Source organism: Labrus bergylta, chromosome 4 (genome assembly GCF_963930695.1).
Source record: "Labrus bergylta chromosome 4, fLabBer1.1, whole genome shotgun sequence".
Classification (NCBI taxonomy): Eukaryota; Metazoa; Chordata; class Actinopteri; order Labriformes; family Labridae; genus Labrus; species Labrus bergylta.
Genome location: NC_089198.1, coordinates 14,658,147 through 14,686,087, shown reverse-complemented (window position 1 = coordinate 14,686,087; position 27,941 = coordinate 14,658,147). Strand labels below are relative to the sequence as shown.

At 39.7% G+C, this 27,941-nt stretch overlaps 3 protein-coding genes across 5 annotated transcripts; 1 reads left to right on the top strand and 2 right to left on the bottom strand.

Annotated features, from left to right (window-relative positions):
• Positions 1 to 170: 170 nt before the first annotated feature.
• Positions 171 to 7,505, bottom strand: glmna (glomulin, FKBP associated protein a). Of its 2 annotated transcripts, XM_020649459.3 has the most exons (20): positions 7,385 to 7,505; positions 7,259 to 7,302; positions 7,056 to 7,124; positions 5,419 to 5,544; positions 5,207 to 5,320; positions 4,945 to 5,053; positions 4,576 to 4,855; positions 4,395 to 4,494; positions 4,060 to 4,241; positions 3,821 to 3,874; positions 3,496 to 3,526; positions 3,154 to 3,243; positions 3,018 to 3,059; positions 2,821 to 2,894; positions 2,653 to 2,737; positions 2,412 to 2,521; positions 1,269 to 1,332; positions 949 to 1,084; positions 598 to 668; positions 171 to 509 (listed from the first exon to the last, which is right to left on the bottom strand). In XM_020649459.3, the coding sequence occupies exons 3-20, from the start codon at positions 7,092 to 7,094 to the stop codon at positions 420 to 422; spliced, it is 1,797 nt and encodes a 598-aa protein (XP_020505115.1). In that variant the 5' UTR covers positions 7,095 to 7,124; positions 7,259 to 7,302; positions 7,385 to 7,505; the 3' UTR covers positions 171 to 419. The 2 variants fall into 2 exon arrangements, with proteins under 2 accessions (XP_020505115.1, XP_020505134.1); XM_020649478.3 differs by lacking the exon at positions 7,259 to 7,302 and having other exon boundaries at positions 7,385 to 7,492.
• rpap2 (RNA polymerase II associated protein 2) lies at positions 7,481 to 16,787 on the top strand. Of its 2 annotated transcripts, XM_020649388.3 has the most exons (12): positions 7,481 to 7,662; positions 8,140 to 8,182; positions 8,326 to 8,440; positions 8,917 to 9,015; positions 9,117 to 9,182; positions 9,299 to 9,387; positions 9,490 to 9,525; positions 9,643 to 10,714; positions 10,816 to 10,922; positions 11,550 to 11,630; positions 14,200 to 14,268; positions 16,511 to 16,787. In XM_020649388.3, the coding sequence occupies exons 1-12, from the start codon at positions 7,530 to 7,532 to the stop codon at positions 16,653 to 16,655; spliced, it is 2,055 nt and encodes a 684-aa protein (XP_020505044.2). In that variant the 5' UTR covers positions 7,481 to 7,529; the 3' UTR covers positions 16,656 to 16,787. The 2 variants fall into 2 exon arrangements, with proteins under 2 accessions (XP_020505044.2, XP_020505052.2); XM_020649396.3 differs by lacking the exons at positions 14,200 to 14,268; positions 16,511 to 16,787 and adding an exon at positions 12,045 to 12,114.
• A 721-nt stretch (positions 16,788 to 17,508) lies between these two features.
• On the bottom strand, positions 17,509 to 21,250 carry gfi1aa (growth factor independent 1A transcription repressor a). Its single transcript, XM_020649853.3, has 7 exons — positions 21,097 to 21,250; positions 19,743 to 20,133; positions 19,447 to 19,638; positions 18,631 to 19,031; positions 18,308 to 18,445; positions 18,011 to 18,176; positions 17,509 to 17,896 (listed from the first exon to the last, which is right to left on the bottom strand). Exons 2-7 carry the CDS (start codon positions 19,852 to 19,854, stop codon positions 17,718 to 17,720), a joined length of 1,188 nt encoding a protein of 395 aa, XP_020505509.1. The 5' UTR covers positions 19,855 to 20,133; positions 21,097 to 21,250; the 3' UTR covers positions 17,509 to 17,717.
• Between the last annotated feature and the right edge of the window lie 6,691 nt (positions 21,251 to 27,941).

Sequence of the window (27,941 nt, the reverse complement as noted above, 5' to 3'; positions counted from 1 at the left end):
AAATCAGTTTACAGTGTAGGTCTAACTTCTCTTTCTGGAGGCACAATACAGACTGCATGTTGAGAATTTACAAACCTTTCACTTCGCTTATGCCATTGAAAAAAATCACACCAGTATAAACAGTACAGCACCTTTTTGTATCCGCGTGTACAAAAGTTTTTCAACAATCAATCATTTGAATATTTAATAGAAACTTCTGCATTATTTAAAGTCTGCTTTACTTCATGAACACCCAGCAGATTCTCTGAAAACAGCTTGAAATGTGGAAAGGACAAAACTAAAGCAGAGTTCAGTACTAACAGTTTGAGATAATGCGGCTCCCTTCACAACATATACAGTTAAAACACTTGAAGGCTTGTGTTTGCTGGGAGGCCCCTGAGACGATGAAGATCTCTGCTGGTGCAGCTCTCAGGCTCAGACTAAAGATTCTCCTTCACCTCGGTGAGTTCCTCTATTCGCACCAACACGCTCTCGATCATGTCGAATGTGTGCAGGGCCGAGTGGAGAGCCTGAGAGGACACATGAAACATTCAATCAGATCAGCGCTGCACAAACTCACAATCAAATGATTTTTTTTACACGCTTATAAAACAGAACCTGAATCTGCGACTCCGACGTCATGTGTGGTAGCTTCTCGTCACCAACAGACACGGAGAGCACCGGGTTCTCTGTGAAAACACATTTATGCTATCAGAACACTACTCTGCTCCGGACCATCAGAGGGGTTTTCTTTTTCTCATTATAACTCTCACAACCAATTACACATTTCATGACTGCTGCAAACATCTTGACTGGACTAAATGTTTTTAGTCCAGTCAAGATTTTCCAGTAACACCTTTGTTTGATTTATTTGTTTGCAGAAACCTTGGTGAGTTCTTTGAGAAATGCAGAACTGAAATGTACACAGGTGTGAGTTCAGAGCGAAGTGTTGTTGTGTGTTGACCTGACCTTTGGCCTTGCCCCTCTTGGTTTCCATGGTGTTGTACAGCTCCCTCTCGTAGTGAGCTCTCGACATGTTCACACCGACACGTAGAGGCTTCATGAACGTGTCTTCTATTTTATACAGCTCTGTCCAGATCCCCGTCTGTCAGATCCAAACAGCAGCAGAAAACCGTGATGAGACTATTGTGCACTCAGAGAATCAACGAGCCTAACTTAACCACAGTCAAAACAATGAAACCATAATCTAATGACAGATTTTTATCTTTTGGCTGAAAACGTGTCCTGACAGTTCCCTGTACATGATCTGAGCCTGCAGTTAGACTCACCTGGTTCTCTGTCACTTTGTCTCGGATTACGAGGTAGCGCAGCACGTTCAGAGACTCCATAATTCTGTTCAAAACAACAAATAAACATGAACTTGGAAATAGCAGTGAAACAAAACAATCCAGGATCAACATCCACTGACTTGCTTTTTTATACATTTTCTGATTTTTATTTTGATTTGGTTGGGAGCTCAAGAATAAACTGGTTTAGGGACAAATTGGGATAATTTAGAACAGAAATGGTTAAAAGTCAGCAACTTGTATTTATTTTATTTTATGGTTCACTCCGGACTCTTCCTGCTTTACATGACAAACTTCTTTTAACCAATGTTTATTACTTTACATGATGTCCCCTTTCTAAATGACTCTATGACTCTGAATTGAAGCTCATTAGTATTTTAGTTTATGAATAATTTATTACATACATTTATGATATTTAAAAGTTAATATTATATCCTTAAAGGTGCACTATGTAGTTCTGGTAGAGAAATGTGAAAGTTGGAGAAATTAACGGATTGTGTGGTATTATGTTCATAACTCTACACAAACTGTCATCAGAGGAAAATTTGGCCCCCGTAACTCAAAAGATGAAATAATATAATATATATTTATAATAATAAAAATAATATGTGAGAGGTTATGGTGGTGGGCGCGCAACAGTGAGAGCGTAACTCTCCTGGTCGCTTTCAAGCTCTAAACAGTGTTCCATGGACCCATTTTCCCACAAGTTTGTGTATTTAGTTCAGAAAATAAAGCATAGAATTGTTTCACTTCTCCAACTTTCAAATTTCACCACCACATCTACATACTACATCTTCAACAAGTAATGTGTTAGAATTAAAGGGGAGAGTAATTGGACTAAATCCTGGTCCATTTACAGACAAAACATTTTAAATGAAACAACTTTTTTTTTATTTATACTGAGCTGGATTTACTCTCATTCTAATGTGAGACATATCGACAATGGATGACAAATGAGTTAATATTTTTGATTCATCCTGCAAGGACAAAGAAGTTAATTTTTAAAGATTTTCAACAAATGGACCCTGCCTCTCCCTCAGAGCATGCTGGGATACATTGCAGTCCTCTTCAACCCTGAGGCAGATAAAGGGTAATAGCCTGTTTGGATGTTAAGTGTGTGCTGACCTGTCCAGGTACTGCAGGAGGTCGGTCTCTGGGCCGTCTGGCAGACTGAGGACTTTACGCAGCAGAGGCAGCAGGTGAGCTCCCTCAAACCAGATGTTACCGTTACCTGGCTGAAGACGGGAAGAGTCGAGACATAACTACAACACAAGCTCTGCACTGACACCGTCAGTCACGGCATCCAACCAGTACAAAAAGGCCACCGAGCTGACAGTCAACATTAAATGAACAGTGACCTCTTTACCTGCAGCGCAATGTCGATCTGATTCTTGATGTTTTTGATGACATAGCCTTCAACTCCTGAGTGATTACTGGTTTTCAACATGTACCTGAAACAAGACCAGAAAAGGTGAAAATGCTGAAGAAGAGAAGAAATTCTGAGGACTTCAAGGAGAAAAAATGTGGAGCTCACTGGAAAAAATTGTATTTGGCTTCAGTGTCAAACTTATCGATGCTCAGCTGTAACACCTTCAGCCCTCTGGTTCTCTGTTGACAAAGGAGAACATGTGTGATATGTGTGAAAAGTTTTAATAAAAGAAGAAGCAGGAATAGTCACTTTGAACACATCTCATGTTACAATTTGCTGAAAATGCTGAAGTGTCCTCTTACCAAATCATGCTTTGGACATATCGTCATGACCTTCACCAAGTTCTAAACAGAAAGTCGAAATCAAAATACACATCAGTGAAGCAACACACTGTGACAATCAAAGCAAAGTAAAAAAAACTCAGGAATAACTGCTCACCTGAGGGACTGTGAGGAAAGGTTTGATCTCCAGCAGATCTGCATGCAGACTGCCATCCTCCACCCGCACCAGACTCTTCTCATACAGCTCCTGCATGACAGTAAGTACTCAGAACATCACAGACGTGAAAGGGCAAGTATAAAAAAAACAAGTTACTGAGCTTCTGTGCTGAAGTTATTTTGGGAGGAAGAAAAACATTTTGTAAGCATGATCTTGAGAAAAGCAAACAAACGTGTGCGCAAATATTTATGACTGAGTAACTCGAGAAAACTTAAACACTAAAAAAACAGATCTGAAGAATATTTTCCCTTCATCTTGACCTCAATGTTACGTTGGACTCACCAGTCCTTTCTGAATCCTGGACTCTTCAGTTCTGTCAATGGAACATAAATCAGACACAAGTTTAGTTCAGTTGAGCTCCGTCACACAACAAACACCAAACCAAGTTAAACAGTGATACAATGTGACAGTTTAACCTAACTAGAAAACATTTCTTATTAATGTTTGAGTTTCTGTCAACTATAGATCGTTGTTCCGGTGGCAGACATGTCATGTAACCTGTGTCAGTGTTTGCTAACCTTTCCCATTATGTGTGTTGTTTACATGTTCTTTGGTGAAGAAGAAAACACTACAGAGCAGATAAAACAGTTCTATGTCATCAGCTCACCTGGAGAGGAGGAGGTTAATGTGCTCCATGTTTGACCGCAGACTGAACACTGGGCTGTTGAACGCACAGAGAGTCAGAGGGGTTCAAAATGCATGTTAACTGTTCATTCTCATGATTTAGTGTTTCATGTTCAAACAGTAAGAATCATAGTCCGTATTGTCTGTAGTGGTCATGTCTAGTCCCATTTCAAGAGTACAGCAAATGTGTTTACTTTGTGAGTGGATGTTTTTCGATCTCACCTGAAAACACTGGGGAACGTATCAGCAGTCAGGTGATGGACAAACACAAGGTGAGCCAGGCTGGCCAAAGACTCTTTAGGAAAACACACCTCCTCCTCCAGGAATCCTGAAACCTGCTTTCTCTTCAACAGAGGCTGGTACACAAGATCAGGGAGGGACTCTCCGATGGCACTGAGGGATTTCTGGACAAAACACAAACATAGAAACAGACTCAACATTTACATCATATCTAACAGGGAAACATGGCCGAATATGGGTTAAGAACGAGCTAATTTTGTATTGAAACAAAAAACGTTGAACTGTAACTATAACATTGTTCATTGAATTTTCTGTACCAAAATCTCTGTGGCGAAATTTCTGAGAGGAGACACAGCCAAAGTGTCAGGATCCTTGAGTTGTACCTCCAACAGAGGGCGACTCAGAGTCTTCATACAGCTGCAGAACAGAAAACATCCTTATAGGCAGATATTTTATGTGCAAGTCTTTGAAGTGAAACCAATCAAATCTCTTACTTACAACTTCAGCAGCTCTGTCCGCAGCTCATCCTCATTCCCTGCAGCCGGTTCACCAGCCATGTTTTCTTTTCTCTCATTAAGGTTCAGGGTGTTTAGCTTGGCCTCCTGGACGAATGGTCTGACAAAGTCGGTCAGGTCAGTGCAGCAGCGACAAAGTGAGAAGACGTCATCCTCCTCTTGCTCTTTGGTGTGAGGTAGAGGCAGTTTGGCCAACTGGTCGAGCACAGAGGACAGGGACATACCCAGAGAGGACGCCTTGCGGCTGCCCAGGCTCAGCAGCACTAAGAGAGAAGACGTGAAGATGGCTTTATTTGTGATGTGATTATGCTTTAAGTGTTTGGAGGGCTGTGCTTACAGCAGTAGTGTTTACCTTTCTGTAGCGGGTTCAACAGCAGATGAAGGCTCTCTGCTATGGTGTCGGGGTCATCGTGCTCTAGCTGCTCCCACAGGCCAATCAGCAGCTCTTTGGGCCTGCAGGTCTGGAAAACACGACTGAGTCTTAAAAGAACAATTCCATCCCAACACTCATGACATTAAGCATTAGAAATTGGTTTGCTTTAGTGGATTACATTCATTCAGACCAAGAATGATCAATGCTTTCCTGACAATACTCGCGCAGCAGATGAACCTACCTGTAACAGGTGATTGAAAATAGCCAGGCATGCAGGAAGGTTCTTGTCTTCTTTCTTCAGAAGAACTTGGATCAGAGGAGGCAGCAGGTTCCAACCCATACATCTCACGATGTCCTACACACAGAGTAAAAAAATCAGTGTTCTGCAGAAACACTTCACACACACACTACTAATGGGTCATTGCAATGAAACAATTGGCTGTGAGCACATACCTGGTTCTTGTCATCCAGGACGATACTGAGCACCTGAGCGCTGTGTCCCTCCTCGATGCAGGTCCGCCCTGCGATGGTGAAGACGTCATGATCCTCTGTGCTGTAGCTGTCATCAGGGAGGGCTTGCTGTATGAAATAAAGAGACACATCAAGGGATAAACAAAGGGCATAAAAATACATCCTATTGAAGATACTCATTTAAATTAATGACTTAAAAAAAATCAGATTTTATTTCTCTGAAGTGTAATAGATTAAGGATTATTAAAACAAAATTCACAAGTCAAACAATAATGCCCCACAGTATTTAAACTGTTACTGAATGCGATTGTGGAATTTAAACCCACGGCTCTGATTATAATCTAAAATAGAAAGTAGAAGCACATTGTTGTGTATCAAGTGCAGCTGATACAGTAATAATAACACTTCTCAAAACTCACGTTAGAAAGAGCTTTACAATACTAAAACAAAACACATTAAAACAAGGCATGCCAAAAAAAACAGTTCAAATCACTAAAACCTGTACTGCATGCATCACCATGCACCTTAATAACTTATCATTTAGTATTTGCCTACTTACACATAGCTCTGTATATATATATATATTTATTTCTCGTTTACTACATATAGTTCTGTTTACATCTGGTCACTACTGCACATAGTTCTGTATATATATATTTGTTTCTCGTTTACTGCACATAGTTCTGTATATATATATTTATTTCTCGTTTACTGCATATAGTACTGTATATACTGTATATATATATTTGTTTCTCGTTTACTGCACATAGTTCTGTATATATATATTTATTTCTCGTTTACTGCATATAGTACTGTATATACTGTATATATATATTTGTTTCTCGTTTACTGCACATAGTTCTGTATATATATATTTATTTCTCGTTTACTGCATATAGTACTGTATATACTGTATATATATATTTGTTTCTCGTTTACTGCACATAGTTCTGTATATACTGTATATATATATTTATTTCTCGTTTACTGCATATAGTACTGTATATACTGTATATATATATTTGTTTCTCGTTTACTGCATATAGTACTGTATATACTGTATATATATATTTATTTCTCGTTTACTGCATATAGTACTGTATATACTGTATATATATATTTGTTTCTCGTTTACTGCATATAGTACTGTATATACTGTATATATATATTTGTTTCTCGTTTACTGCACATAGTACTGTATATATATATTTGTTTCTCGTTTACTGCACATAGTTCTGGTTACATCTGTTTACATCTGTTAGTCCGATCACTCTCCACTCATATCTATTCTTTTACATTTTGTATATTTAAGTTAAGTTTAAGCTTTAAGTTTTATTTAAATTGACACTTTATATTTAGGTTAAAATGTTTTGTTTACTTGCACTGTTGTTAATTTACTGCTCTGTGTGCCTTTGAATTGCCCCCCCGGGGACAAATAAAGCTTTTTGAATTTGAATTTGAATTTGAATGAAGTACAGAGGTCCCACTAGTTACTTAAGAATATTTCACTGACATTGAAACAGTTATTGCACTGGACATCTTACCTGTGACAACCTGTGACAACCTGTGACATGGTGCTGACAGAGTAAACATGTACAGATGTGTGTTAAATGACTCACACATCTCTGGACCACATCACTGAGCTGCTCCAGAGACATCCCTGCTGTCCTGATCTTCACACTGTAATCCTACAAAACAAACACCTGAATAAATCACACTTCACGATAACACTACATGAACAGATGGAGCGATGTAGTTCATGTTTATCATCATTTATATGTGAGGGAACATAGTTCATAGTAAGTTTAAAGGTCAGACAAACCTGTGTTGGAGGTAAACACTGTACAGATGAGAGCAGGATTGATGCTAGTTTGTTAAAGAAGAATTAGCTTAGCTGTTTGTCTGAAATAATGGTTTGCTTGCACCACACGCACTGAAACACTCTTACCTTAAACGGGAATGAGAAACAGCAACACAGTAACGTAACAACAAACCTTAGCTACACTACATGTCCCATAGAAAAAGACTGAGGGGATGCGGGGGGGGGGGACAAACCACGCTACCTGACGAGCGTGCTAAGCGGCTGTGGACGGATGAATTGTCCGTCCGGGCTTTCCGTAGAAAACCAAAACACGTCACGGGTCAAAGTTAAAAACGTAGAAAACAGAAACAGCATGGAGACGGATCACAGACTTTGCGGAGGCGCCGCAAAAACCACCAAAAAAGGTTTGTTTACTGTAATATGATGTTTCTTTCGTGTCAGCATTAAGCTCTACAGTTTAAACATGCGCTATGTACTGCTTTAGTCACGTATCAACAACACAGCTTCCTATTGTACACAATCAGTCACACAAACACTTTAACCATGTTTTACAACAACAACACAGCTTCCTATTGTACACAATCATTCATACAAACACTTTAACCATGTTTTACAACAACAACACAGCTTCCTATTGTACACAATCATTCATACAAACACTTTAACCATGTTTTACAACAACAACACAGCTTCCTATTGTACACAATCATTCATACAAACACTTTAACCATGTTTTACAACAACAACACAGCTTCCTATTGTTCACAATCATTCATACAAACACTTTAACCAGGTTTTACAACAACAACACAGCTTCCTATTGTACACAATCAGTCACACAAACACTTTAACCATGTTTTACTCTTCATTTTGTGTTACAGGTGGGAGAAGCAGCAAAACACTGACTGAAGAAGAAGCTAGAAGGTGTGTAGAGAGTTGTGATGAAACTAATGTGCATATATAAACAGCTTTCTACAGCAAGTTTCATTAATATATTTAACCATGTAACAACCTGTGTGTGTGCATGTGTGTGTTTCCCTAATATGTTGAGTTTGTGGTTGTTTCAGGGCAGAGGTGTTGAAGGAGAGCTTGAGGGAGAGGGTGGAGTTGGATAGAAGAGCCCTGAAGGTGGTGGAGCGTCTCTTGGAGGACAGAGTGACTGAAGACTTCCTGGTTGACTGTGTAAGTCATCTCAGCTCTAGTTTGTAGCATTAACCCACGGCTTACACAGAAAACCACCCACACGCGTGAGATGAGGGCTAGATTCAGCACAAGCTTGAATCCATAAACTGCAGGGAGACCAGGGTGACTTTGCTTTTTGTTATTTCTTCCTGTTATATCCTGGAAGTTCAACATGACTGGAGTCATACTGTGACTCCACTTGTAGTTATTATCCCATCTCGAAACCATTTCAATGTGATTCATAATGTTGAGATTGCTACAGGTGAGGCTTAGACAGATTAATCAACAGTGGGACGATATTCTTTTAATATTAGTGTCCTTCAACTTTACGATTCCTTTTTTTTTTCCAGACATGGCATAGAAGTTTAGTTTTGGAAACGTTTTCAGTTTACATGGTTTAAGATTTTTTTTATTTGAAAAGTTGCATTTTTTGTCAAACTGACCCCCCGTGGCCTCATGTTTCTGTTTTCACACAGGCAAGATTCATTTTTCCTTCTAATTACCAAGATGCTGTGGAGGAGAGGTCCATCGCTAAACTTTGTGGCTATCCCATATGTCCAAAAAAACTGGACAAGGTTAGAAGCTTTTCATCGCTCTTAATTGTTCTCCTTAAGTAATGCATCTCTTTGTATCTCATCTTTTATGCTCACATTTTTTTTTAAATCTTTTTTTTTAGATCCCAACTCAACAGTTTAAGATTTCTACAAAGTCAAATAAGGTTTACGACATCACAGAGCGCAAGGTAAGTGTTTTTTTTTTTTTTATGGCTTTACAAAATAATATTTTTTACTTTCTCCCATGAATTCTGAGGGATTCTCTGAATGAACTTCATATTTTTGACCTCTCCCTGCTGCTCAGCTTTTTTGCAGTAACTTCTGCTACAAAGCATCCAAAGAGTTTGAGCTACAAATATCAACAACACCTCTTTGGCTCAGGCATCACGAGAGGTATGTTGTTGCTGTATGTTTCCACCTCTGTCCTCGTAACAACTGATCAATAAATGTAATCCTTTTATACATATTTGATGTGATTTTCTCTCTCACTGGCAGTCCTTCAGAAATTAAATTGATGAAGAAAGGAGATTGGTATGTTTTTATTTCTTCAAAGTTTACATTTCATAAATCAACATCATAACTTTTAGGTGTTTTAAAAGTGACATTGGTCTTGTAATAAAACAGAACAAATGTAACCTGTGTCTGCAGTGGGAGTTCAGGTGAGGAGGTGTTGCTGTCACAGAGGCGTCTTCAAGAGGAGGACGTGGAGGACCCGCTGGCTGCTCGACCTGAGGACCCTCACAGCTCTCAGCAGCATCGAGATGCAGCCGGCCTAAATCACAGTGATCATAGCGACATTGAGCAGGAGCAGGACTTTGTCTCCAGCGTTGTCTCTAAGCGGCAGGGACCCAGGGTGCATTGGGGTGACCTGCCCAAACGTTATGATGAAGGCGTAAAAGGAGAAGGAGGGAAAATGGAGAGGCAAAGGAAACAGAGGAGGGAGGGGGATGAAGAGGAAACAAAAGATGAAAGCAAAAAGCAGTCTCTTCCACGTAAAACAGAATTTGACCCCGAAGACCCAAAACCTCAGCTCTCATTAAACATAGACAAACCTAATGAGGAGAAGGTGACAGAGGAGCAAGGATGGCATGAAGAACCTAATGTGAAGGAGGCTACAATTCAGCTGGATTTGTGCAGTTTATCTGAGACAATCACTCCCCCTGCTCCCCCACCTGACGACTCTGCAGCCATTAAAGAGTCAACCCAAACAACAGAGAGCAAACATTCCCCTCCATCTACTCTGAACAGCCAAAGCACGGTCCTGACAGAACAACCGGGCCTCAACATCACCCAGGTTGGTATGAGTAAAAGAGGGGCAGCTGGGCTCCAAGACCTCCTCAAGAACCACACAGCTGGAGCCAGAGCTGAATCCATCCGCCTGAATCTCCTCAAGTGCCTGAGAAGAACTTTACAGGACTGGAGCACTGACGACACTCTGAAGTTCCTGTACGGCGCTGATCATTCTCTGGGCGCTCCTTTCGCTGATGTTAAAGAGAAAGAAGAGGTGCAGGAGGACGAGGAGCTGGATGAAGACGATCTCGAGGTGACAAATGAGGCTACAGGAGAGGTTGATGCCCGGGTGCAGGAGAGACCGTCTGCTGCAGCTCCAGATTATGAGGCGCTGAGGAAGGAGACTCAGCAGCTGGAGCTGAGTGTGAGGGAGTTTTATAAAGGGACCTGGATCCTGCCTGAGGAGGGAAAGGAGTCAAGCAGCGACAAGGTGATTGAATCGAATCTATTCAATTTTCTTTCTGACAGATTTATATCACAAAGTTTTTTTTCCCCCCCAGCACTCACACATCATGTTTGTTCTCCCATAAGGTTTCAGTCGAGGAGCAGAGCAGGAAGGACCCCGCTCTGCCACTTGTGGACTCTCAGGCTCAGCACCTCATCCAGAAACGTATCACGGTGGAGAAACTCAACAGCTGGTGTGTATTTGTGCTTTTAATCTGTGGGGTTTATTGTGTTGAATTAGTGCATGCACATTAACTGAATGTAGAAACTTAAAAACAGGCATTAAAAAACATTTATACATTTTTTTATTCTGAGCTGTGCGTCTGTACCATATCACTTTGTAACTTTGCTTAGCTGATACATTTGTGAACGGAAATAAACCTCGAGAGAGCTGTTATGAAATAGAACTGTTTGACACATGTGGGCCAATGTTTATCAAGCTGCTGGTCCTTTGAAGTGTCAGCATTCACCCTTTATAGGTGTTAGGAGCACAGGAGTAATGAAGAAGAATACCTCTTTGAAAATGATCTATGAAATGTGTTGGTATAAATGAGGAAATAAAGAAAGATTACACAAGTAAAAGCACAAGAACGAATCAATAAATAATTACTGTGAGGATATGAAAAGTAACAACACAATACAGATTAATAACAATCATATATTTAGATATTAATTGTTGGGGCTAGATAAATATAGATATTTGTTTAATGCAGGTCTATTTATTGGTTTTCTTGAAATTACACATCTGCTCAGTTTAAACATTTTTAATGTTTATTTTCGTCACTCCTTCAATATATTTGTTTGTTCTCTGTGTTGTGCAGTCTCAGAAACATTGTCGGTCCGCTGTGTCTCACCATGAGTGACGTCTCCGCTGACCTGAACAACCTAGTCAGAACATTTAGGTCAGTGCAACACACACGCGCACACACACACACACACACACACACACACACACACACACACACACACACACACTTCACCCTGCAGGTCTTCTGCAGCAGAAGGTCACATGATTCATTTAACCCACACGCAACTTCAGATGTGTCTCAAAACAGGCTTTCTTGCCATGAGTTTTAAGGTCTTGAGAAGTTAAAGGTAACACTCTGCTGACAGGGCATCAAGGTTCACGTTTGCAGGAATTATGTTGTGTCATTGTATATCAAATGTATATGCATATCCTTAAGATAAATTGTGTAAATAATAAACTTTTCAAAAATGTGCTATGATAAAATCTTGCATTATTACAATGCAAATATATTTTTAGAGACATTTGTACTATTTTGGCATAGAAATGGATCCTCCTTATTTTTTTGCAGGAACAACTGTTAATCTAATCCTCCTGAGATTGCTGTTCTACTGTGAGAATAAAAAGAGTATTGAAGTCATTATCAATGATTGATATTTTTTGCAATTCTCAACACTGAGAGGGTTTGAAATAGAACTTTGGTGCCCCCTACTGGTCAGCATGAAACATGAGAGCAACAGGAATTGTAATAAATACCTTTTTTTTCACAGCAGACATTTAACATTAATTTTGGCTCAATTCCATGTAGCTACTTTAGTTAATCTTGAATGTGATTAGAAACACCAACACCGCTGCCCTTTGTTGCGATAAGTCAAAATATGAAAGGACAGAACTAAGTACTCGCAGTTGCCGGGATGCCCCATAAAGCCTGCAAATCTGTGTGAGTGTGGAGCTTGGGATCTAGCCAAAGACAGGTGGAGGTGAAACCATTAACATCCCCTTTTTAAAGCTCATGAATATAACCAGATAAGCACAAGTGTTGTGTGAAATAAACATCGCCCAAAAAGTAAGGACATTTGTGTTTTGTAGATTATGTCTTTGTTGTCTTCTTGGCAATAAATCTTATACCGTTGGAAAGCCTGTTTAATTCCCTTTTGAATGGTGCCACATCTGTAAGGAACATGCATTGGTGGGATGAGCAACAGAGCTGAGTATGTGGATTGTGCCCATGAAAAACTTGCCAAATCTTCTCTGCCAATGCCAAACAGCTTATTGTGCTGTTGACTCTTGTTTGGTGTTGTTTAGTGGATTGGATGATTGAAGTCTGAAGAAACAAGACATATTGGCAATTTAACAATGTATTCATTTAACAAACAGGAGCATCAGTAGTGTATGGAAGAACCTTACACAGCCATAACAACCTGGCACCTCCTCCTCATGCTGGTCACAAACTGCTGTGGGATGGCATCCAAATCTTCAACAAGCATTTGTCTCAAAAGCCAATGTGGTTGTGTGGGTCACTTTGGCATGAACCATGCCCAAGCTGATCCCACCAGTGTTCAATGGGGTTGAGGTCAGGACTGCAGGCAGGCCATTCCATCCTCTCCACTCCCATATTCTGGAGGTAGTCTCTGATAAACTCTCTGGGCGAGCGTTGTGATCTTGGAGGACAGAGTTCGGTCTTTGGCATTGGCAGAGAAGATTTAGCAAGTTTTTCCATGGCCGCAACGCACATACTCAGCTCTGCTGCTCATCCCACAAATGCATGTTCCTTGCAAATGTGGCACCATTTAAAAGGGAAATAAACAGGCTTTCCAACGGTATAAGATTTATTGCCAAGAAGCATTGTTACAACAAAGAAAAAAAATCGACCAAACACACATGTCCTTACTGTTTCTGCAATGTTTAGCAATTAATTCTGTTCAGTTAAAGTTTTCTAGTAAGTTATGACAGAGTGATCCACAATGCTTAATACAAGGACCCTGATACCAAGCAGCTACATGAAATTCAGCCACATTTAATTTTATTTAAACCTGTGATTTTTGTACTATAACATGTCAAAATATCTTCAGTCAAAAAATGACCTTTAAGAATGATTCAAACAGGGGCAATAACACTAACAGAATAATCACATAGATGTCAGACTCGGCCTTCACTGCCGAAAGGTCTGTGAGAAAAAGATTCACCTGACAAAGGAAGTGTCAGACGTTTGTTTTGGTGGAGCCAGATCTCAGTCGTTGTGTTTTTTTCTTTTAATGAGAGCGATTAAGCTTTTAAACAAGGTTTTTTATTTATCTGTACAAAAATATTAATATATTTCTTGTCCACTAGTTGTCAGTGAAGCCTTTCATTGAAAACCTTGTTTCAGATTGAACTTTTCCTGCCACATACAGACTCTGTGTTCCCATTGACTGGTTAGGATGTTTTCAGCATCACAGCCATTTAATCACCGTGGAGCGAGTAACACCTCTGGAGTCCTGCTTCCAGGAATTCTCTTTGTGCTGTCAGAGGGCTCGCTGACATGAGGCGTTAAACTTCACAATATACACAGTGCTGCTGTCACACACACATACATCACTGCTATATTGCTGCGAGAGTTTTCTAGGGTCTGTACGGCCATGTGAACGTTTCTTTTTTCCTAGGTCACTTATAACAGTAGAAAATATGACTGCCCTTAATGACGTAATCAAAAAAACAAAACTTTATTTTTTGTGTTGACACCACAGGTTCACCAACACAAACATCATCCACAAGACTCCAGAGTGGACCCTCCTCGCTGTTGTGCTTCTCCATTTGTAAGTTTGTAGTTTGTCTCTGAGTGTGTAACCTTAGCATTTACAGGATACTCAATGACAGCCAGATAAACAGTTGTAAAGAAGAGAGAGAAAACAATGTCAAGGAGAATAAAGAACATCGTTTCCCAGGAAATACACGGTGTCAGCAAACTCAAAACGACACTGTTCTTCACTGTCTGGGTGTGAAACTGTTAGTGTGTGAAAACATAAAAAAAGGTGTTGTTTTTCTTTTTCTTTTTTTACAACAACTGCAGATTTCAAAAGTGAACAACAGAGCATAGGTCAACCTTCTCTGCGATGATTGTTCAAAATATGCATGATGTGATTAAGCGTAAAAAATGTATGCATGTTGGAAAGAAGGCTGACTTTATGTGAGTTTTTCTGTTGCATGGATTGGTAATTGATAATGTCCTCAATGAAAGCAACGCAGCAGTCAATTTCACACAACTATTCTGTTTGTCAGAAATCTGGAAGACTCAATAACTGTACAGTGATTGAAATTTACTTTCAGCTTCATGGCGCATTTAAAAAAAAAAGAACATTATTGTGGGATTATTGTTTTGTCCGTGCCATATGGTCTGTGTGTGTCTGTGTGTGTCTGTGTGTGTCTGTGTGTGTGTGTGTGTGTGTGTCTGTGTGTGTGTTAGTTACTGGCAGTTCATGGACAGTTCCGTGCTGCTCCCGTCTATACACACAAACGCCTCACAGCCTTATCTCCACCTAATTACCTCTCTCCAGATCCGCGATGCAGGACACAAAAAACGGCCCTGGACACAATAAAGTTCAACACACACACACACACACACACACACACACTAGTTCTTGTGTATACATCCAAGCAAAACCGAGCACTTTAAATTGGCCTGGCTGGGAAAACTTTCACCTGATGCTGGACTGTTTCAGATTTACGACTCTCTCTGTGGCCCCTGGTCTGTTTTTAACTATGTAATGACTTGCATTGTGTGTTCACTTGAACACAACAAAGAGTAGAATAAGTGTTTGAGGTGCAGTAGAAGACACAGTTCATTATCTCTTAAATCAATTGGGCTCTTTTGTTTGTAAATTCCCCTCCTTTAAAGAATAACATTCTAATTTCTATATTTCAGAAGTGAGCCACTGAAAGGTTTTCAACTTAGTTATATCATCAAGGGAAAAAGTGGAGCTTACACTTAATGCTCAGTTATTTTCAGAAGAGAAAAAACGTTTTGGTATTGTTTAAACTTTTTAAAATCCATGTGTGGAAAATAAAAAAAGAGAGACAACATTTGTTACCCATCCTCTGAGTGGGTTTCTTATAACGTTTACTGTTATAGAGAGATGAATCTAAAAGGCACTGCTTTAAGGTTTGATTTTAATCTGCCTGATGAACCCTTTAATAATATACAAGCACTATAATCAATGCACCTTTAAATTCTCTAATCTTTTCTTTTTTGATCGATCTTTGATAATCAGCCCCTCCTGGACACACTCATTGTCTTTGCCACATGTCCCTCTGCTGCTCTATGATTTCATTTAACTTCAAGCTCCTCCATCCTTCCATTCCTCCATCATGAATAATTTGGTATTCTGTCGTATCTGTCTGCTGCGTGGCAGCTGCAGAGCTACGCCGGCCTCTATTGTTCAGCCGGCCTGAATAATGGATGGCCCCCCTGCAACACTAGACCCCGGGGTGAACCTGAGATTAAGCAGCAGTGCACCTCCACACAGGTAGAGAGGACAGGTAGAGAGGGGAGGAGGGGGGCCGGGGGGTTAGGGAGGTGATGGAGACCTACATAAATTCAGGTTGTGCATGTGTGGAAGTGTGCCTAGCTGCATGTTGTAAGTGGGAAACTTTTTTTAAACGCTGTAGTAGATTGTTTGATGTGATTATTTGATGTTCGTCATCATTAGGATCTACGACTTATTAATAAAGGAACAATTCAGTAGAATTTCTCTCGTGTCAGTCAGACGTTCCGATACGGGTCATAACAGCTTCACTGAGTCAGAACTAGATCCCCCTTAATCTGGTGTTTTCACATTTGTTTTTTGTTTTAGTCATTGAAGTTTCAAGATATCTCATCAGAATGATCAGGTTGTTCTAAAAAACAATGTGATTTACATGAGTTAATATCTTAATAATCAGGAGAGACTTAGTAATTAATGTGAAGGTTTGTCTTTGTTTAAATTAGAAATGTGATTGCATTCTTGAAGGTCTTAGTTTGTCTTTCTTGTTTTGGTAAAATAATCTGTTTCTGTGTTTAAGGTTGTCTGAGGTTTCTCCGGTGGTGCTTGAGGCCTTGAAGAAGCCGGAGTCCGACGACTATCTGAACACACTGATTGAGGAACAAGGCCTACACGAGCAGGACCTCCTGAACTTAGTCCGGATGTATAAAACCTCGGCACACTAACACACGCACACAGCCAGATATGGACATATGAAAATCCAATACACACTCAGGATGTAAGACTGATTTAAATAAAAATGTGGGTATGTTTGTTTTCCCCAAATAACATTTGTTGTATTAAATTTGAAAACTAAACCTCCTGCCTCTTGTGGTTTATCTGATCCAGGATACATGAGGGAAGTCTGCAGGTCTCTCTTTATTGCAGCAGCATGTCTGCACAATCTGTGGTGAGGTGTGCAAATCAGATCCTTAAAGTTTTAGGGCCCTGGATGTTTAACCTCTGCAGGGCCAAATAAATCACACCCAGCTTTCCCCCTGCAAAACGCCATGTGGACACGCTGCTGGAGGAGCTCCTGCTGTCATAAATGTGATGCTATTTCCCCAGACCTCCTTTATGGCACCATAATGGCATTTGTTATATGGGTATGATAACAATGTGTGTGTCTGAAAATATTTGGTTTTGAGCAGGTGGCACATGCAGCAAAACGTTTTTCTCTTTAATAGTGCAGGGATCAAGAAAGCTGGAGCTGTCATGCAGCACTGGGGACGTGATTGATGGCCTACAGGGCTCAGCACAGCTTCTTGTTTTTTCCAACGTCATTTCTTTTTGAGGTGAGATGAAGGATTTCCAACCATGTCACATTTATTTGATCTATTATGAGGATTGGAATTTTGAAAATAACCTAAACAATGAGAAAATAATTTTTTATCATATAGAGAGTAATCACATGTTGGTTTGTAAAATCCCAACATGCAAAAACAGGCAACTGAGCTCTATGGCAAAGCAGAGGTTCTACTGTCAGAAACCAGTGTTTTTGTCAGTTTAAAGTGATTAAAAAAAAATCATCAATTAAACTGCTGTTGATTCATAACTTTAATAATGATATCAAAATGTTCTTGATAAATAAAGTTTTATTTCCATAAAGTCAACCAGAATATCTCAGTGTAAATAATGAACTACATTCAACAATAGAAATAGTTTAAATTCAACATAAAATAGAGTAAAATAACGCAGTCGGGAATCATTGAAAGTGCAGGATTTCATGTTGAAGCATCGAAGTCTGCTCATTTGAGTCCATGCTGTGTCTCCTTGTGTCTCCTCAGGTCCACTTTCCGCTGGAACCCTTTCCCGCACAGGTCACAACCGAAGGGTTTGAATCCCGTGTGTTTCCTGCTGTGCGTGATGAGATTGGAGCTCTGACTGAAGGCCTTCCCGCACACCTGGCATTTGTGCGGCTTCTCACCTGCAGCAGGAGCGAGATCACATATATGAGTGTTGAGACATTTTACGCATGACGCACGGATAATCATGGATTTAGTCATTTATTTTGTATTTATATCACTATTTAGTGTCTAACCTGTATGGATAAAAGTGTGTTTTTTCATGTCGGACTTCTGGTGGAACCTCTTCCCGCAGTACTGGCACGGGTAAGGTCTCGTGTCCGAGTGGATGAGCAGGTGTGTCGACAGCGTGGAGGAGCGCTTGAAGCTTTTGCCGCAGATTTTACAGCTGAAGCTCCTCTCCTAAAAAAAAAAAAAAAAAAAAGTGTCATCAGGTATGAATAACTGCAAAAATATATGGAAGGCCTTGAAAAAAGCTAAACTCTTTCCGGTGCCATTTAATTCATCATTCCATCCGGTGAATTGGAACCTACCTGCGAGTGAACCGCTCTGTGCTGATCCAGGCTCACTGCATGCCCAAAGGTTTTTCCACAGATCCCGCACTCAAACGGCCTCGTCCCGCTGTGCGAGCGCCGAACGTGAACCTCCAACCCGTGAGGAGTAGAGAATACCTATAGAAAAATAGAAGGATGACCCTAAGCCATTAGGGTCTAACGACATTTCGTGGCACTTGTGTTATTGGTAAAATGACAAAGATAAGGGCTAAATTTGGCTCAGATCATTTGTAAGATATATGCAAATACAACAGAACAGTTGTGAAGTTGTTCATGTAATGAGTCAGTAAACTTTGACTTACCTTGTAACATTTAATACACTTGTAGGATCCACTTGGCTCAACATTAGAACAAATAAAGTCACTTTCGGACTTGATTTTGATCCCGAGGGGGTTCTGTTTAACATCCAGATACAGCTCTTCTCGGTCCCGCATCCTGCAGATCTGCTGGCTCGCTGAAGAATAGTCCTGGTAACAACCGGCCGTCGGGCCATTCTGTGCGTAAAGCTGCTTGGTGCTGCTGTCCTCTGCATCGTAGACTGGAGAGTGAGCCCCACTGTGGCCCTGACGGTGATGATGATGATGATGAGGCCCCTGAACCTGCCTGAGCTGGGAGCTGGAATAGGCCGTCCAGGAGTAAGGAAAGAAAGGACTGTTGAATTGTTGGCCATCCTCCGCCGTGGAAGTGGAACTCTTCTCCGATTCTGGAAGTGAATTTGGATTTGGTGTGAGTGGGTAGAAAGGTGAACAGCAGTTCATGGCGTGTTGTAATTTTAGAAACGGTCACCCTAAGGTCCTCGAATGAAAATGTTGCAACACGTCAATCTAATTGAGTTGTAAATAAGTGTTTTTTGTTAAAAAAAAAAAAAAAAAAAACTGAAGTGACAGATAATCGATATATTAGCTTGTTAAATTTATTAAGGCTGAGTATGATATGTTGACCACATTTTCCGGACATTCATGTAAGTTCACTGTTCTAACTGTAAAACGACATTTACGATTTGAGAAAACAGCAACACAAAACCACTTTCTCTGTTTTTTTTAGTTGTTTTTTTTTATAGGCCTTCACTTCTGAATCTTCTAAAAACAGTTGTGGTTTAAATATATTTTTAAACAGACCTGGTGAGGAGGAGGGAGACGGGGGACGCCAGAAATCAAAGTCAGAGGATCGGTCACACACGCTGCCTCCACTGCTCATCGGTGAGTTCGAGGACAGAGACCCCGGGGACAGTAGATTGGACCCGGGTGAAAGTTCTTCATCTCCAGCGCTCACATCGTCCTGAGGCTCCAATTCCGCCTGACACTTGGTTTCTAAATTGCAGATGAGAGTTAGGACTCTTAAGAATTTTTAACTGGTTTCTGAAGAAAAAGGACATTTACCATTCGCGTGCGTAATTACGCACAGATAAACCTACCTGCGCACACAAGAGCCAGTATAGTGTCCAACCTGGTGTAGTCATCGTCAGGGTACCGTGGCAGGTGGTAGCTGTGGGCCCTCTTACTCTTCACCAAGAAAGACCTCGGCATTTTTTTATTCTTTCTGTCTGCTCAGGTCTGAAATCCTCCACTTCACTCGACTTCACTCCTCTGCTCCAACTTTATCTCTGGTCAGATTGGAACACTATTGGTTGACAGGCGAGACTGCGTTGGGGTTTTGGCAGGCTATTACGCATGCGCAGCGTGGCCGTATCGTTTACCAGGTGTCACTGGGCAGGTGGCCAGAAGTTGGACCACCGTCCCCCCAAAAAGAGTCTCCCGGAAGATATGGGATTGGAGAGGTCGTATGTTATGTCCTCTTGGGTTTATCTGCAAATGTGACGGAGAGTAAATCACATTAGAAAGTGTACAATGGCATTTTCCTATTATTTTTGTTTTTACAGTTTAATAAAAGACATAACGCTTTCAGTACATCGTTAAAATCTGTTTTGATTGAGAGATTTTACTACAGGAAGGACAATGAATAGACCTTTTTACACCCAAGATAGTTTAATTATTTCTGAAGTTAAGTTAACTTTTTTATTAATAAATATTAACCTTCAAATGTGTCCCAAAGTTGGAAAAGCTGAACAAGCATCGTGGAAATCTTAAATAAATTAAAACCGGAACTGGATTTGTGCATTTCTCAATCAGGGTTCAGAAGTGTAATCCTAAAAACTATTAAATTACAATATTTCAACAAAACCTTCGATTTTGGAGAACCATCAAACCAGTTGTCTAGAATTGGCCGATAAAACTCTAGTGTGAGTTTTATGACATTAAACGTGTGTTTGTGGATGGGTCGTTGCAGGCAGAGCAGGCTGGGCTGGAGAATGTCCTGTTTGTTTGGCTGCTTGTAAAGTGATCCTGTTAATGAGACGCGCGCCGCCGCTCTGCACAACAGCCTGCTGGTGGGGAGCCGAGGTTTCACTTTACAGTGACACTGCTTCAGCCTGATTGTTTTACATGATTAAAACCCCCTCTCAGACCGCAGGGCCCAATTAGGATGTCCACTAAATGACATAGCCAACATTCAACATAAGTTGAATATACAAAATCAGATCAAATGAATGACCTATGGAAAACAAGTTCTGCGTTGAAATCTGTCAAGCTCAAATGCAAATCATAGCGAAGATTTTGGGCTCCGTTCAAGGTCTCTCCAAAGCAGAGCAGTATCGATCTTTGACCGGTGTGGGAACAGAGTTTGTTTGTTGCAGCTGCAACAAGTGAGAGACCTGCAAGCAGAGCGCAGACAGCCAAGCCATGAAGCTGAAACACAGGTGGCATACTCACACAGCAGCAGCAGCAGCAGCACTGACACTGTCCTCAACTTTGTCCACAGTCAGTCTAAATGTCAGAATATCAGTCATAGGCGGTATAGAGGCACCATAAACCCCCTCTGCTCATACATACTGTAACACACTCTGTTTCTTTTTCACACCGGCACTATCTTTTTCTGCCTTTCTTACCCTCCCTCGCTCCCACCCTCTCTCTAAAAAAATGTTCTTGTTCGTCAGCCATGACAGTCAAATAAAAACACTGATTCATGTGTACATTGAGCAACAATAATTTCCTTTCCTAAGTAAAAGTTTGCATTCCCAACTAAAGGCATATTAATTAAAACCAAATGTACTTTGTGCTTCACCTAATACCTGTGCTTTTAACTATAACTATACCTTTCAGAAGCTTTTGTCCTGACTCCTGTGTGCCAGCCCTTCACTTTAATTTATTTCTTTACTGATGTAAATGTTTCACTCACTGAAAGGAAAGTCAAAATGAGACATTTTCACCTCTCCTTTCACTTTTATTCTGAAAGTTATGATCACTCTTTGTTTGTGCAAAAACAAAATCTCAAACTCAAAACTAGTTTTCCTGTAAAATTATGATTGCAGACTTATAAATGACAACAAAAACAGCAACATCTTTGAGATGATATAAAAAAATCTACCCACACTCAACTGTTTTCCCCTTTAGCATAACATATAGCATATATATATATATGAATAGCAAACATAGCATAGGTATCCTCTAATAAACAAATATTTCGGTAAATGAATTTATATAAACATTTTGTCTAATCAAGCTGCAGATTAATACAGACAGTTAATCTCATAGAAACAGAAAACTTAAGTCACAGAAGGTCACAGTCGATGTGACAACGTACAAACTCAGGGTAACACACTGACTCAGAACAGGAAACCAAAAGAGTCTGAAGACGCTATCAGTGTTGCCACAGCCTCCTCTTTTGTCTCTTTGTAACCCCCCTCCCTCTACTCCTAAACCCTGTACATCTCACAGACCTTGATTCTCAGTGTCTCACCTCACAGAAAGTTTGTGATTGAAATAGAAGGCGAATTTCAGTGATCAATGAGGGGGGGGGGGGGGGGGTTGTACTTTATCATTGGCTTTTACACCAGCATTTTTCTACCTTTTAAGTACAGATCACAGTCGCATGGTTAAATAAAGATTGTTCTGGTGAACCTTGAGGTAATTTTCTCTTTATTTTCTCAAGCTAAACCTCGGGGGTCTTTCAGCTCCAGCGATGTTAGAGGCAGACTGTGGGGACTCTTACAGTTTTAAATAAATCTGAGGCTAATACCACATGTGTGTGAATGTTGATGAGAGGAGCAGAGTGCAAAGCAGTATGCAGAGGTGATGTCTTGATTTTGACTCACTTCAGGTCAATTTACAGCAAGAATTCAATGTAAGCAAACTTGTGGCTGCTGTGGCTTCATGAGGCGATCTAACAAAGACAAAGACAGCAACACAAATGATAAAATAGCCAAGTCTGTGAAGAGGCTCAAGTCTGTTTCATATTGAAATAGATTAAATTATATTACGATATATAACATTTGCTAATGATTGCCAACAAATGCAAAAAAAAAAAGAAATTCATACCAAAAAAGATGAATCCAACTTGAAAGTTTCAGAAACTGCTATACTCCAAGTGGCCACTTAAGGCTGCCTCCAAAGTGAGTCAATCCCCATAGAGCCCACAGCTAAAGTACCACATTTAACAATGCAATTAAACATGTTTACAGCCTTGGACAGAAATTGTTATGGTCTTCATAGTTTATTCTTTTTTAACTGTATAGAGTTTCTTTATTTTTTTTCCTTTTTTGTTTTTACAAAACCATCCTGTTTAAACTTTATCAAGGCGTAGAGATCTACATATTTAGAGGGGCTGTGATAGGAGAATAAAGGATCGGATCAGGCCCTTATTTTAGGATACTTAAATGAACACCAATAGATGAGTAAAGGGGCTCTTAGACCTAAGGGTCAAGGCTTTTGTGCTGCGTATAGAGAAGGGTATATGGTTACTCTGGATGGCATGTAGTTGATTCTCCACCTTACACTAAAAGTCACTGTATTTCATCTGTGTTTGTGGTGTTAGTGCCTTTAAGAGAATCTTCAAGCAAAAATCAGACAAATGGCTGTGCAGCTAACTCTGCAAACAGTGTAAGAAGTCTGTGTTCCATTTTTTTGTGTCAGTGAAATTGAATTATTTCGATGCTTAAGCCAGATAAGGAATTGTAAGTTTGTGTTGACTGTATAACTTTGATAACAAAGCATTTGCATGTTATTTGCTCCAATTATTGTATATAGTGTTATTATCCCGCCTTTTAATCTATGGTCTCACTTTAAGAGTGAAACTTTGTTCAAATCCTTAGTGTGAAACAAATCATGACAATTTACAATTCAACAGTTTCATATGTTTGAAAATTCAAACTCAGGAGAACCATTGAAATCAGTGTTCTACAAGTGTTTAGTGAATCCAAAAAGTGTATTTCAATGCCATGTTGTGGCTAAACTGACTTTCCCTGGCTCATGTCTCAGTTAAGTCCCGCAGTTCTCAGTCTGTGCGTTTACCTCCACACCTCCACTCTGCTGCTGCATCTCAATGAAAACCACATTATGCTATCTCATCCCCTCACAGGTTCCTTTGGCTCCAGAGCTCTAACCACAATGTTACACCCTCCTCCCTCTCTCTTTTAAACAATCTACGAACGATTTGAGTTCTTTTCCTCAGGTTCAACAGCCTTCAGCCCCCACCCGCCCCTCCTTTGGAAATGGCCGCCCAATCTTTTTCTGCTCCCAGCTGGCCCCAACTGCAGCCCCCAGATAGGGACCAAATGTGAACACAATGAATGATTTACTGGATGCTGCTGACCACAAGAGAGTTCTTCTTTCACACATTCACTCCACAAACGTTGTGGAGACGTCACTCATCTAATTTAAATCGTGTCTTCCTGAGGCATTAGCGACGTTTTCTGTGTCACTGTACATCGATTTTGATTCATTTTAAATGATTGTTCTTTTGGCAAAATCTGTGTTGAAAATTTCTGTACTGTCATATATGCTCAAAAGATCTGCCAACTTTTGCCCGGGGTCAGCAAGACTTGGAAAAAAAAAAATTCAAAAGTGTGAAAACGGAAGAAGCACAGAAGGAAACTCTCATGTTTAACTAAACAGGAGTTTGGATTTATGCTGTAAACACTCCACAAATCAGCCTCCTCATCCATCAATGTGATCAGCAGCTCCCCTTGTTTGCGAAACAGGCTGTTTCTGGTTGTAAATTTCCCTCACAAGTCCAAAGAATCTCTTATGGGACGTTGGTGCGTGGATGTGAAGAAACCTGTGCAAGGCTTCCTGGTCATTGTGTGTCTCATGGTCTCATGTCTGCATGAATGGGGTGGAGACGGCCGTTTGAAAGGACAGAGGTCAACAAGCACAGTGCATTAGATTGATGCATTTTATTTATTTTCTGAGTAAGAGGTTTTTAATAACCTTCATTGCCTTCTTAACAGTAGAAATGGACCAACTCTGAGCCATGAAATCATTGTGGGCTGAAAATATACCCTAATTTCTAGCAGGTTAACCCCTGAATGCACGTCTAAGTGCTACTTTGTTTTTGCTGATTCTCCGAATCTTAATTTGATCTTTTTCTTGCACTTATTTTCCCCGAAAAATTCAGCTTTGTCTGTTTATTCATGATGTGTTAAACAGTGGTCGAATGTGGGGTGATGTAAACTGCCTTTTCACACTCTTCATCTCTACACCATCTCTGCTGCTTCTGTACTATTCTATCAGGTGTTAAAGTTGGCCAAACTGAATTTAGTTTAAGCAGAACTGATTTGGTTTCAATGTGTACCATACTTATATTTCTGTCAGAGAACTTCCCTCTATCATAAATCCAATCTTTCTTCTAATGCTAAAAAAAAGTGTTGACAGATTAACGGGGTATATGTGGATGTTATTTGACCTTTGACGATTTGAAGGGACAGAAACAAGTAATGGAAATGTTTGTGACCTTCAAAAATATGCATGCAAATGAATATAATGTAGTCAGTGTAATCAGTAGTGAGAAAGGAGTGTGCTGCTTGTCAACACTGTCTTCTTATCTGTTCTGTGACTGTGAACACATTGTGGATGAGCATTTTTCTGCAAGTTATTTCTAGTCCACTGTAATCTCATAGTTATCTGCTATAAACTCTTTTTGTGCGTTTTGGGATGAAATCATGAGTAGGCAGTACACTGAATGATTCACTTGTTCAAATAATATCTATACAGGCTGGGAAAAGCTACATTTTTAAATTTAAGATTAGTAGGTTCAAAATGAGCTACATAAACAAATGACCATCTAGAGTATACACAAGTATACACCAGGGGTTTACCCTCATCTGCCCATATGGTATGAGCATTGACCATTGATACCCAGAGATGACTGGACAGTTACTTGTCTTCATTGTGAAATCAGTTCTGCAGAAAGAGTTAGAGAGGCTGTCCACAAGAGTGACTTTGACTTTTCTTATCAAATGCTGAGAACATCTGCAGAAAAGCAGAAGACGCAGGTTCCTTTTTCTACATTTCTGACACGTTACCAGATCGTGTCAGACAGAACTACTTGTTTCTCATTACTTTCTCACAAAGTAATCATTGCATGATTTGAAGACCAAACAAGGTCATTTGACCAATGTTCACTTACCACTGAAATGCAGCAAACATCTTCGTAAGTCCTGCTATAAAGATGACATTTTTAACATGTTTGATAAAAACTTGACATTCAGTTGCGAGTTAGCTAGGCTAAGCTAAAATGAGGAAAGAAGGGAAACAGCAAGAATAGTTTGGTCTTAAATCAACGAAAGTGACATAAAGCAGGTTATATTTGTTAAGTACTTAACTTTACTTAAAATAGTTAACTAATATTCCCCTATGATTTTTTTGGACAAGTTAGGCCTATAGGATACATGTAAAGACTAAAACCCTTATTCTCAAGTTTTTTGTGGTTAACAAAAGCTAAAGCTAGTAGCTATATTTAGTTTATCTTAAAATGTCACCACGCCTGAGAATTTAAGTTAAATAAGTAGAAATAAAAGAGGTGTAATGTGTAAATTAGTGAGCCTCAAAGGAGCTGGTACATTTGGACATGACCAGAGTAGCTGTTCCTTCTATTTCCATATCTTCTGCTAAGTTAGTGAATCATGTCCTGGCTTTAGCTTCATATTTGTCTGGTAGGCATGATAGTGGTGTTAACTGAATTTAATCAGATACCTGTCTACCATTCCTACCAATACTCAGCTACTTCTCTCAGAACAGAAACTACATTTTTTTGTATTACAATTTAAGCTGAATAATATTTACTGATAAATATGTTCAACAATATCGTTACAGCACTTCTCTAATTAATAACATTGTGGTTTACAATTGAATGAAAAACAAAACGACAACAAAAACTATGAGAAGATTATGAAACAATAAGGCCAGACAGAACAGGTATAGTGATTTAAGTAATTTAAAAATAGCAGAGGAATAATATGAACAGGACAGGAAATGTTGCAGCTCTGCTTTGATTTGAGGTGTTTCATGTTGCTCTTTGTGTCAGATGTTGATTTTCTAGAAATTCTGACGGCGTGTTCCTGATATCAGGCCTCTTATCGGTGCAGCCCTGTGTCTCAACACACTCCTGTGAATGACTGTGAACTCTGGGACCTGTGGACTAACACTGAATCCATGACACCACCAGTATGATGCTCAGTATAGTAATCACTGCAGAGCTCCATGGGTTGTGGTATTTGGAAAAAGGTGGAGCCATGTCCTGAGAGGAATGACACGTTTTTGGTTATTTGTGTCACACTTACTAACTGTTGCTCATACTGTTATGACAGTTTTCCAAGTTCTGCTTTTACTGTGAAAGTGCAATGAATATTATTTCACAAAAAAGTGGAAAATAAAGATTATATTAGAATAGTTATATACTGTGTAACATATTATTTTGGCCAACTTCTATGGTAGAAGTAATAAAATTGTACTAAACAACAACCCAAACAAAAAAAAAAAACAGGATGTAGGTCGTAGCTTTTTAAAAGTAAATCGTCGTCATATCATTTAAACAGCTCTCATTTTAGAGGACAAAGAACAATTTTAAGTCTGGGGAAACAAGGTTTAAAAAACACAGACTTCTTTAGAATGAACTCAAGACTTCACCTCACACCGAAACTTCAGAGATTTCAACATACAGACGTTACTGCCTAAATCGTTATCATATTGTTGAGTAGTTTGATTTCACAATAGGTTTGGATGACACATCAACAAAGCTGGCCTTAACAACGTGTCACAGAGTGTGTCAGGTATCTGAAAGCATGCAGCTCTCATCATCTCCCACCCTGTGGTTCTAACCACTTTAAATCTAAAAATTAAGATGAACCTAAAAACTGACTGACGGCAAGGACTTTTTGTTTTTCAAAAAACTATTGAGGAATGAATATAGCGATGTTTCATTTAAGTATTTCTGTTATATGTTGTATCATATGTTGTATCATATGTTGTATCATATGTATCAGTCCTCTTAAATCAGTTGGATTTATTAAATCAGACCTGCAGGGACTTGTGACTGTGTAGGTCTCACCTTTAATGCTGAAATAAAACAAAACCACCAAATGTTCTGATAATAGTGAACCTGGGAGGGATTATAATCCAATGATTTTAATCCAGTGGTACTTTAATTTGATTTTAACAGTTTATTATAAAACGAGGGACATATTTTCATTTCTTTTCAGTTTATTTAGACAGTTTACAGTTACAGGAACAAAGCATGTCATAACATTTCTGTAATGGGCCAGTTTAGCCATTATGGCTAC

Excerpts from the sequence above, each read along its gene's own strand:
- glmna (XM_020649459.3), bottom strand. The coding sequence starts at position 7,094 with ATGTCTCTGGAGCAGCTCAGTGATGTGGTCCAGAGATGT. Across the intron at positions 3,060-3,153 it reads CTTTCCTCACAGTCCCTCAG|AACTTGGTGAAGGTCATGAC; the intron begins GTGAGCAGTTAT and ends CTTTCTGTTTAG. Across the intron at positions 2,738-2,820 it reads GCCAAATACAATTTTTTCCA|GTACATGTTGAAAACCAGTA; the intron begins GTGAGCTCCACA and ends GTCTTGTTTCAG.
- rpap2 (XM_020649388.3), top strand. The coding sequence starts at position 7,530 with ATGAATTGTCCGTCCGGGCTTTCCGTAGAAAACCAAAACACGTCACGG. Across the intron at positions 9,526-9,642 it reads TTGATGAAGAAAGGAGATTG|TGGGAGTTCAGGTGAGGAGG; the intron begins GTATGTTTTTAT and ends CTGTGTCTGCAG. Across the intron at positions 14,269-16,510 it reads GCTGTTGTGCTTCTCCATTT|GTTGTCTGAGGTTTCTCCGG; the intron begins GTAAGTTTGTAG and ends TCTGTGTTTAAG.
- gfi1aa (XM_020649853.3), bottom strand. The coding sequence starts at position 19,854 with ATGCCGAGGTCTTTCTTGGTGAAGAGTAAGAGGGCCCACAGCTACCAC. Across the intron at positions 18,177-18,307 it reads ACAGAGCGGTTCACTCGCAG|GAGAGGAGCTTCAGCTGTAA; the intron begins GTAGGTTCCAAT and ends TTTTTTTTTTAG. Across the intron at positions 17,897-18,010 it reads ACACACTTTTATCCATACAG|GTGAGAAGCCGCACAAATGC; the intron begins GTTAGACACTAA and ends CTCCTGCTGCAG.